This window comes from Hordeum vulgare, chromosome 5H (genome assembly GCF_904849725.1).
Source record: "Hordeum vulgare subsp. vulgare chromosome 5H, MorexV3_pseudomolecules_assembly, whole genome shotgun sequence".
Lineage (NCBI taxonomy): Eukaryota > Viridiplantae > Streptophyta > Magnoliopsida > Poales > Poaceae > Hordeum > Hordeum vulgare.
This window is the reverse complement of record NC_058522.1, coordinates 9774219-9784778: the sequence shown is the minus strand read 5'-3', so window position 1 is coordinate 9784778 and position 10560 is coordinate 9774219. Positions and strand designations below refer to the sequence as shown.

Here is a 10560-nt window from a genome sequence, read left to right as displayed (position 1 = left end):
GTTCTTTCGCAAAAAAGAGATTTTTTTCATGCTCGTTAAGGGTATGTATGTTCATGTTCTAGGAAACATTTACGTCTAGTCCGCCGGCCGAACGGTCAGGTCGGTCGGCGTGCGATCCGCGCGATCCCTTTGATCTAACCGCCACTCTGCCCCTGCGCTGTTTGCCACCCCTGCGCTGCTGCCGCCCCGCATCACCGGTGCCTGCCCCGTCGACCGCCCGCATGGCCGATGCTCGCTCGCGTTGGCTGCTCGCTTCGTCGGTTTTAGCCTCCGCCTTTGTCCTCGTGCCGTAGTTGTATTTTGCTATTACCAACGAACTTTTTTGCTACATCCATCAAGGCGGTGTTGCGACCTCGCGACGATGATTTTGCTGCATCCGTGACCGCAATTGCTACATCGTTGCTTGTTTTTGTTACTATGGACGGTTTTTGCTGTATGACTTGATCTGACGGTCAAACAAGGTTTGATCTGACGGCTCGCGCATGACCGGCCGAAAGTTTCGGACGACGCGTCGGCGCAGATCAATGCCCTTATTTTTTTAAGAAAAACAGATGTTTCGACTTTTTTTTCCTTCTTCTTCTGGTTTTACTGTTCATTCACTTGAGAGGACGTGAGGGCCCTGTTTCTAATTTCCAACCGATTGATGGCCTTCTCGTAAAAACAAAACCTTGCTCACGAATCCCCTCTCTCTCGGCGTCGGCGTCGGCGGCGGCGACGGCCACGCGTAGTTGACGGCGAGCCTTAGGTCAGTGCCTCCTCTCATCTATCTCTCAGGGATGCCCTGCCCCCCCCCTCTCTCTCCCTCTCTCTCTCTGCGCGAGCGGTGGCGGAGGTGGCACCGGAGAACGGGGGGCGGCGGGGGCCGAGAACGGAGACCGCCCGCCGCTCGCGCGCCCAGCCTAGGAGATCGCCATAGCCGTCGTCGTAACATCGTTCGCTCCCCGCCCCTTTCCCTGTTCGCGCAACATTTTCCTGGCCTCCGACTGATGCGACTCTGTAACGGACACCGTATCCCTAGCAAAGCTCAAACCTTTTTTAGCTTATGAACTTGAAATTAGCTCCAGGTGATTCTGGTTCTGGACTATAATCGCATGAATGCAATGTCAACCAGCACAAGTCATCACATGGCATACGTTTTGCAGGGTTTGATGCTCTAAGGTTTCTCTGGCCATGGCTCCGCATTACCAGGCCGCCACCCTGATTGCCTCCCCGTCCTATCCAGACGCCATCACTTGGTCAAGCGACAACTTGGTGGCCGTTGCCTCTGGCCACATCGTCACGATCCTGGTACGGGCAATTTCAGCGCCCTATTGTGTGCTGCATTCACTTCCACTCTTCAGTCATTATGATAATTAATCAATCTGTTGGGTTGACCTTTTATTCGTCATGGTTTTCTTGTAGAACCCGGCGGCACTCGACGGGCCTCGCGGACTCGTTGTGCTTCGCCCTAGGGATCCTTTTCCCATTGGAGTGGTCAACAGGGAAGGTAGGTCCTAAGTTGAATGTGTATTGCACATGTTAGTAGAGCACTCATGCAGTTTGACAGGCACAATGAGGTGAAATAATCATTCCATCCTGAGAGTCTTTTGAAACGAGGAATTTAGTGACTTGTTTAGCTGTTCGTTCTGTCAGAAATATTGAAGATTGTTCAGTTGTTCTGTAGTAAGAAGTTTGTTAACATCTATATTGCAGTGAGAATAGGATATGCTAGTATGCTGTTCAAATGAAGTGGAAATACTACAGTACTTGTTTTCGACGGACTACAGTGAAAGTATCTGGATGACATTTAAGAAGTTGCCTGCTTTATGATAACTGGAAAATAGCAATTCTTGTTTCATTTGAAATGTTCTCAACGTTTGCAGATCTCTTTGAACCAAGTTTAGTGCCTACATCCTTAGCCCGTGATACTGAACCGTGTGCACGGTCAGTTTCATGGTCCCAACAAGGATTTGCTCCAAATTCTGGGTAATTTCTGTTGACTGATATATTAAATTCATGTATTCATCTTTTTGCCTAATATTTTTGTTTATATGGATCATTATTTCAGTTGTTTGTTGGCTGTCTGTACTGTTGATGGTCACGTGAATCTTTACCGCTCACCAGTTTCTGAATTTTGTGATGACTGGATTAAGGTAAACCTGTTTGGCTAAATTAGTTCATATTAAGACATCTGGAGTTAGAATCGGTACCCGTCACATTTCTCTTTTTTTTTTGTGTACTTGGGATTAAAGTTTGCATGATCCATATGCATATGGACCCTATAATTTTTTTTATATCAATAGCTCACCATTAACAGCTTCACCTAGTTTGCAGTCAAGTTTTATATGTTAATACTACCTCCATTCAAGTGTATAGGGCATGCACGTAGTTCTAGGTTATCAATTTAACTAGCTAAATATATATTATATGTAATAAAAAATATACCATTAGATTCATGTGGGAATGTAGTTTCTGAATATGTAATTTTTATCACATATAATATATATTTAGCTAGTTAAATTGACAACCTAGAACTACGCGCATGCCCTATACACTTGGACGGAGGTAGTACCTTTTTTTCACCTGTTACAAACAAAAGAAACTTGTACATTACAATTTTGGGTCATAGTTTTTTTTTTTCATTTTTATTAAATCTCCCACAAGTTTGTTCTTGCCAAAATTAATATTTCCTGTTTTCATTAAATTTTATTTTCTTCTGTCATTGTGGAGTTATCACGTGGTCTAGGCCGCAACTACAAGTATGCTCATCAACTCCTAATCTGCTGGTTAGGTTGCGGATATATCTCAATTGTTGTTTAACTATTACAAAAATATTAACTTTGGAGAGGATGATGGTCCAGATTCATTTCCTCAGGTACGCTCCCTTCCACCTGAGCACCGAGGTTTCCCTGATTATTTAAGAATTTTGTTGTTGACAGTTTTCTCTCATACATTAGGAAAAGGCAAATACTGACCACGCTCCTCAGGTATGCTCCCTTCCACTTGAGCACTGAGTGGTTTTCTTGATTATCATAGAATATCGCCATGATTTTTCCCCTTCATATAATAGGAAAAGTTAAATAACAAGCACACACTGGACACAGGATATGCCGGTGAATTGCAAGAACCTCTTTCTCAAAGGGGTCCTGGACGGAGAAAAAGGAAGCCAGTAAGGTGAATGGTACTGTCTGTTAAATCATCAAAGCTTTACAATTTTCACTGAAAACATAACCAAGTTTTGAAATAACAAGATAATCCAAAGGGGTTAGTTCAAGCAAAATAATAAGATTGATTCACATGCCTTAGTGGCTCGATAGACGGGATAGTAGTTTGTGTGAAAAGATTTGCATACCAGTACAGTTCTAGATCATACTAACAGCAACTCTAGAGAACGATGGGTTTAGAAGTTTGCTCTGGGCCTCACACTTTCAACACTTGCTTTCTGGGAGACAGATTGTACCTTTATTGCATTAGGCATTTTCTCTGTGAGTGAAGTCCAATGCTTAGTGAGCAATGATGGCCTCCAATCATAAGAAGTTAGTAGATTGCAGTAACAGAGCACCACAGCCCTTATATCTAAGGAGCTCGAAAAGGAAAGACCACGCCACAGTATCTAAGGCTTTAGCTATGTCGAGCTTCAGCAATAAGCATTGACATCTCTTTTGGTAGAATTAAAAAGGAGCATTCAAAGTTTTGGCCATGTTTACAAAGCACCTAAAGCTTGCTCATTATATAAAGGAGTGCATGTCACCTTGTGTGGTTATAAATTTACACTGCAATGGGAAAGCTATGCACGCTTTTCTGTTGTAGTATTGATAGTTAATGTGAGAAATAAGGTAAGTCAAGCTAAGGGTGCACGCAATTGCTAAAAATCTATTCATGTTAGCTATTATCCAGTGCCAACTGTTGATATATCAGCCTCATCTGCCACACATAAATAAGGGGTGTTCGGTTTCAACTTTCAAACCCATCATGCCACATTTTTACTAGCATACGTTTTGGTTTTTAACTGATTTATTTTATTTTCATTTGAAATGCCACCATTTGTTGGTGGCCTTCTAGCATTCTTATATTGTGCCTGAACAATCATCCAAAATAATTTTGTGCCTGAATTATTCGAAGTGGATTTTGACCGACTGTAGAGTTGAAGGCTATGTTTATGATGATGATGATGGAGATGATACTTCAAAGGATGCAGACTTCTCTCTGAATCCATGCCCTACATTAGCGAAGATGCCTGCGAAAAAGGTAGTTTTTACATGTTGATATGTAGGCTTATGTTCAGTTTAACTCGATTTATTTGAGAAATTTGACAAAATGACACAGTTTTTCTTTGATTTCGCTTCAAAGGCACACATTCCATTGTCTTTGCCAAAATGACACATATTTGGATGACAAGTAGACAAAATGACACAGTTTGTGTTATTTTTTCTTCTCATTTTTGTGTTTTACGACCACATATCAGAATTTGTTGGATGGATATGCCCTCTGGTCTAACTCCCTGTGCATCTCCTGATCAAATCGGTCAGAACCGGTTTTAGAAGCGATCGGATTGATCAAAATCGATCGACTCCTCTCCTCGCCTTTCCCCGGCCGCCCGTCACCTTGTTCCGCCCCTCGCTGCTGCCTCGCCGCGTCCCTCCCTCTAGCTTGCCGCCGTCCCTCCTCTGTCTGTCTCAGCCGATGGTACCTGGAACTAGGCCATGCGGTGGCTGCCCCGGAGCACGTGAGGCTTGGGTGCTGTGGTGGACAGGGAGCAGCCGACAGGCGAGGGGCGTGCTGAGGTGCCCTTCTCAGCCGTCCGTTTCTGTGCGTGCTGAGGACAGCGGCGACTTCTAGGTTCTGCCAACTTGTGTATTGGTGGTGCAACTGGCCCCAGCCAGGCGCTACTTTCTCTGCTCACTGAAGGTACTTGTAGGCTGTTGATGTTTGGCTGTTGCTCCTCTGTCTGTAGCACCGAGTGTCGCAGTTGCTTGCTGCCTGTTGTCTTTTTGATGTCATCAACATTTTGGCAATGTAACGTTCATGAGATGAGTGAGGTCGGGGTAAAGCCCAGCAGCGCGACGCCTCTCTGCTTTTTCTTCTCTCCAGGTTGCACGTACTGGCCCTAATTGATCGATCGGTCTTTCTTAGATCGAAATGGGGGCAGGCTACAACAAAAATACCAGGAACATTTTCGTCCTAAAAACTCTGACATTGACTCAATGAAAAAATGAGAAAAAAAACAGTGTCATTTTGTCCAACTGTCATCCAAATATGTGCCATTCTGGCAAGGACAATGAGAAGTGTGCTTCTAGAGCAAAGGCATAGAAAAAATTTCATTTTGTCAATTCTTCTGATTCTGGGTTTAACTTGGGCCCAATTGTGATTCCAGATTGACATGCCTGTGCATGAAATGGCTGTCGTAATTGCGCAAGCTGGCTCACAAAATACCAAAGAAGCATTATCTTGCAATGGAGAAAACAAACTTCCTCCTCTGATCACAGCAAAACAATATTCACATCGCAATGCACTTTTGTCTTCTCTCGTAGTTGCATGGTCACCAGTTTTGCTATCACACACTTCTATTTCTCATTGGTGCATTCTTGCTGTTGGCTCGAAGTCTGGGGATGTTTCATTTTGGAAACTATATAAGCCCAAGCACTACACATTAAATGTTTGCACTGTTACCAAAGATCCAATATTCGTTGGCGTTCTTCAAGCTCATAATTCATCGGTTTGTGCCATGAGCTGGGAAGTTTCATGTTCAAGGTCTTCAATGTCTTCATTGCTTTTAGCAACTGGATGCTCAGATGGAAGGTAAACACATTTATACTTATCCTTTATAAATGTTGCAACCTTATCGTTTGTCTTTAAATGGTTTCATTGACCTTGATTCATGACATGTGGAAAAGGGTAGCTATGTTTAAATAATTAGAAATAAGATGTTTTGTGTTATTTCACAAGAAGTCCTGGATGCTAGATCAGCAGCATAGAACCTGTGCGATCAATGATTTTCCATGAACTTTTTTCAGTGTGAAGATATGGTCAGGTGATATGGAAGGATTGAATCAATGTTCAGATGGAAAAGAACTGTCATTTTCGTCAGTTGCAGAGGTACATATTAAGCAACATCTTTGTACCTGTGTTTATTTGATGCATATAGGTGGATATTGGAGACTAATTGATGTAACATCCAATGAATATAGGGATGCTTGTCTTTAGCTTAATTGCTGTGGCTGCTCTAATTATATACTCAATTCTGAAATGTTCCTCTTTCCAGGTGACCACTAATTCATCAGCTCCTGTCTCATCAATTTCATTGTCCACACCAGCTCAGCCTCAACATGAGGTTAATTTGGCAGTTGGAAGAGCATCTGGATCACTGGAAACATGGATATTGGACCTGCGCAGCAACAAAGTTGAGAATAGCAGTAAATGTCATGCACATGATCGAGTGGTAAAATTTCATTGTAATCGAATGTCTTTTCTCTCCAATAAAATTCAACTAATAATTGTCAACACTACTATAGGTGACAGGTTTATCATGGGGTTTAGATGGCCACTGTTTATACAGCTGCAGTCAGGTGCATTTACTTGTCGCAACTCTGTGATTATTCCTCTTGATTGTGGTAGGGTAAACAAAAATTCATGAAATTGTGTCCTCTTCTACCCTTGGCTCCTAGTAGGTTACCTTAGCCGGTCCCTTAGCTCCCCCCCAGAGAGTGGCAATACTACTATCTGGCGTCCTAACAAATTTTGTTACTATGGTAGTATGGGTAGTATGTGCTAATTTGGTTGTTAAAGTTACTCAAACCCTCCAAATATGCTAGAATTAACAACATAATCATTACTAATATTGTGAGATGGATACCGATGTCAACTGACAACCAATACCATGTGAACATCCCATGTCAATGGCATCATATGACATGTTGCTATGGCATGTTATGTCGTAATGTCGGTATTTCTCTGGGTGTATTACGGTCCAATGAAACTCATTGGAGTGGTGGGGGGTTTAGTTCAAGTAACTGAAACTTTGCGGACATGAGTGAGAAGGTAAACGGAGTGCTGGATCTATGTTGATAGTTATCCCAAGCTAATAGGCTAGTTAACCACTTGACCTAGTTATGGATAATTAGTCAATGACTGCTGTCTTGGTCCCCTGACATATGTTGTATTAGTATTGCTGGCTATGTAGTACTACTGTGCTGATCCCGATACCTTTTTGTTACTGTTGTCCAAGCTTTGTCGCAAACTTGTAACTGCTAAATTTTACGAGTCCCTTTTGATGCCTTCTGTATTTGATGGAGTTACTTTAGTTTTTCACAAATATGCTTCTAATAATAACTCCCATGTCCATGTTCTTTTCTTGCACCTGAATGGTATTATACTGCACAGTATTATTTTGTGTCGTCCTAAACATTGTTTTTCATGCGGATTCTGCAAATTTTCCATCTTTATCAGGATAATTCTGCACGCTGTTGGATCTTTGAAAAGAATCAACTTGAAGAAGTTCCCGTGCACACAAATTTCCCAGAGCTAAAAGAGTCGATAGATGTAAAACTGAGACTCCTTGTCGACCTTCTCCTTTTTCCTGAATGTGTGAGCTTGTATCATACTAACTGGTATCTCAAATTTTCATGCAGCTCTCAGTAGTATCTCATCAATGCTTTGGTCTTACACTTGCACCTGGAGAAGTAATGATTGCTGTGGTATGCTGTAGGTTGTTCCTTAAATCTGACATATGTTGCTCAACTGCGACTTTTGCACTTGAGCTTGTGTACATAAGCTACACTAATTGATGTATATCGTCTCTTTCAGGTCCGCAGCTTGGACCCAAATATGCTAGATCAGATGTATCAAGCCAGGTATTATTTATGAGCTTAGTATAGGAAGTACTAGAGTCTTGTAATAGAAATCTTCATGTATTGACTGCTTTGAGATAAAAGTCCATTATCAGTTCATCATGGTAACATTTTGGTGACAAAAACAACAGGACACAAAAGGCAGTGGTTGAGTTCATTTGGATTGGTGGTCAGTTCCTTGGCATTTCACTAAACAAGGACATTTATATCTCCAGCAAACAACCTGCAAAGTCATCCGAGACAAACTTCTTATGGTGGGGTTCCAACATTCTTTGGTCATTGAAGAATTATGAAAAATGTGAAACCGGACTTGTGTTATGGGATGTCATAGTTGCTTTACAAGTGCTCATGAAATCTGCACCAGCATTTCTGGAGACACTAATGCATAAATGGGTCTCAGATTTGTTTTCAGATGATCAACAACGTGTTTCTATCGATACCCTGTGTCAGTGTAGAAAGGACATGATGTCAAATCTCAGCTCGCGGAAGCTACACCTGCTGAATATCATTTGTAGGAAAGTAATGCTTCGTGATCCTGCTGGAGAAAATGGTAATAGCACGTCAACTGATTTGTGGAGCAGTCTTCTGTTGAGCAGCGAAAGAGAGCTACGAGAGAGACTTGTGGCTTTCACTTTTGCGGCTGTCTTGAATCGAATGTCATATTTTCGCAAGGGCGCATGTGCTGAAAACATGTGGTTTCCTGTTGGTGTTGCCCAGATGCTTTCTTGGGTGTCTATGAACAGTGGAGGAGTGCATAATCAGCTCAGGTCTCTCTGTTCGACAATTAAACGCCTTGGAAGCAGGTATTCAGGTTTTGCTAGACTTATTGTTCATCTAAATCTAAGCTGATTCCATTACTTCATCAAGGACCTAAAGTAATATGTTAAATTGTAGAACTGGGCATTCAGTATATCTTCTTTAAATTGTTTTTCTGTTGCAGGATCAACTCTGTTTGTGAATACTCGGCTGAAGAAACATGTGCCTATTGCTCCGCACCGGTTCACTTCGAGTCACCTGACATAGCCTTGTGTGGAAGCGTCGATCCTGCTATTGTTCCCACCGAAAGGCACAAGCTCTCGAGATGCTTGGCATCGATGCGCTTATGCTCTGTTCTGGAACCGACCTGGTACTGTGTATGTTGTGGAGGAATGGTTGATAAGCTTGTGCCCGAGACCTATTTCGCCATGAAGACATCTCCTCTGTTGGGTGCTGTTGATCCTGATGATGAATCGTCACTCTGTTCAGCACCTGCTGTTCCTCGTTGCCCCTTCTGCGGCATACTGCTGCAGAGGTTGATGCCAGAGTTCCTGCTCTCCGTCTCCCCAGTATAGAAGCTAGTGGGACTTTCCTGCTCAAGTGCATGTGGTCTCCTTTTGCAGTATTGTGCGTTTGTTCTTTATTCCTAGACTAGAGGCTGCCGAAAAAGGATGGAAAGCAACGTTATCCTGTGTAAGTCCTGAATTTCTTTTATCCATGCCGTTTGAATTATTGAGCTCCAAACTGTTGAGCTTCATGCACTAGTCAACGCAACCAAAAGTCCGAACTGATGGAAAAGGCTAGGCAATCCACATATACACTTCAACACAAACACCCTTTTAACACATGATTAGGAAGTTTCTATGGAATATGACCAGGAACAATATGAGCTTTATCTTCCATACAGCATGCACATTATGTTATTCTACTTTTTAATAGGCCTGTTATCAGGCTTTTGGTTGATTGTGCTGCTGAGTTTCTTATAATGGTATTTCAGGGACAGCATGATTGTTCTCGGGGAGATGCTTGTTTCGAATATTATGTTGGTCAGCGCGTGCAGTGGCATCTGTAGCTTCGGTAGAGGTCGAGGAAGAGCCAGATAGTCTAAACGCAAAAGGAAATGGTTCAAGAGAAAAGGCCTAGCAGCTTAAAGCTCATCATGCTGTACATATTAATGTTTGCCCTCTTTTTTTCCCTCCTTTTGTCTCTGCGGTCCTCCTTTTGTCTCTGCGGTCCAAAAGGCTTCTAGAGCTCGTAACTGGTCAAGTGTTTTAGCATATGAATAATGTACACAAGATTACTTTCCATTGCTGAGCCGTGGACATAAGTGTTCATGTCTCGATCTTTAAGATTTTATTTATAGGGTTTTCATGTCTCGATTTATATGATTTGTCAGTTTAGCTTTTGGTGAGGCTGTGCTTCAGATTGTTGGTTACTTTGGTGTATAATCGACAGAAGCAAGTGAGTTTGGCAAAAACAGAATGTACAACATATATATAGAGGGCTGTGGAAAAGATTTGTTCGGTTTTGGAGGGTCATAATCCACCATCTGCCAGGTCGATCTTATTTTTGCGCTACTTATTCCGGAGTAACCAGCCTGCTCCGTAATTGAATAGTGACCTTGACAGTGCAGGCAGGCAATCTAGTGCCTGGTGACTCCATAGTCTGGCCAAGAATTGTATATAATATGATTCTTATGTGGCTGATTATGACAGTTTCGTAATTCTATCAGATCTATTGAAATAGTTTGGCCAACTAGATTTATATTTATATTTCTTCGGTGAGAAAGATGTGTTGTAGTAGGTTCAACCTGACGAGTTTTAATATCCCAGTGACAGAAGGGGACAAGTTGCGTCTTTGTGTCGCTGTTACTAAGGGTAAAAGATGGGGTTTATTCATATTGGTTGAGCTTACTTTGTCAACATCATGTTATCTTACTCCAAGCATTACTTCGTTTGTCATGAACTTTATATGTAGA

At 42.2% G+C, this 10560-nt stretch overlaps 1 protein-coding gene across 2 annotated transcripts; it reads left to right on the top strand.

Moving 5' to 3' along the window:
* Nucleotides 1–635: 635 nt before the first annotated feature.
* Nucleotides 636–10110, top strand: LOC123453172. Of its 2 annotated transcripts, none has more exons than XM_045129942.1 (19): nucleotides 636–745; nucleotides 1143–1287; nucleotides 1402–1486; nucleotides 1863–1965; nucleotides 2048–2132; nucleotides 2771–2854; nucleotides 2937–2966; nucleotides 3050–3153; nucleotides 4122–4227; nucleotides 5354–5778; nucleotides 5994–6075; nucleotides 6242–6418; nucleotides 6492–6545; nucleotides 7426–7518; nucleotides 7608–7673; nucleotides 7783–7829; nucleotides 7958–8629; nucleotides 8767–9275; nucleotides 9586–10110. In XM_045129942.1, the coding sequence occupies exons 2-18, from the start codon at nucleotides 1171–1173 to the stop codon at nucleotides 9155–9157; spliced, it is 2721 nt and encodes a 906-aa protein (XP_044985877.1). In that variant the 5' UTR covers nucleotides 636–745; nucleotides 1143–1170; the 3' UTR covers nucleotides 9158–9275; nucleotides 9586–10110. The 2 variants fall into 2 exon arrangements, with proteins under 2 accessions (XP_044985877.1, XP_044985876.1); XM_045129941.1 differs by having other exon boundaries at nucleotides 9580–10110.
* The last annotated feature ends 450 nt before the right edge of the window (nucleotides 10111–10560 follow it).

Excerpts from the sequence above, each read along its gene's own strand:
- LOC123453172 (XM_045129942.1), top strand. The coding sequence starts at position 1,171 with ATGGCTCCGCATTACCAGGCCGCCACCCTGATTGCCTCCCCGTCCTAT. Across the intron at positions 1,487-1,862 it reads TGGAGTGGTCAACAGGGAAG|ATCTCTTTGAACCAAGTTTA; the intron begins GTAGGTCCTAAG and ends CAACGTTTGCAG. Across the intron at positions 3,154-4,121 it reads AGAAAAAGGAAGCCAGTAAG|AGTTGAAGGCTATGTTTATG; the intron begins GTGAATGGTACT and ends GACCGACTGTAG.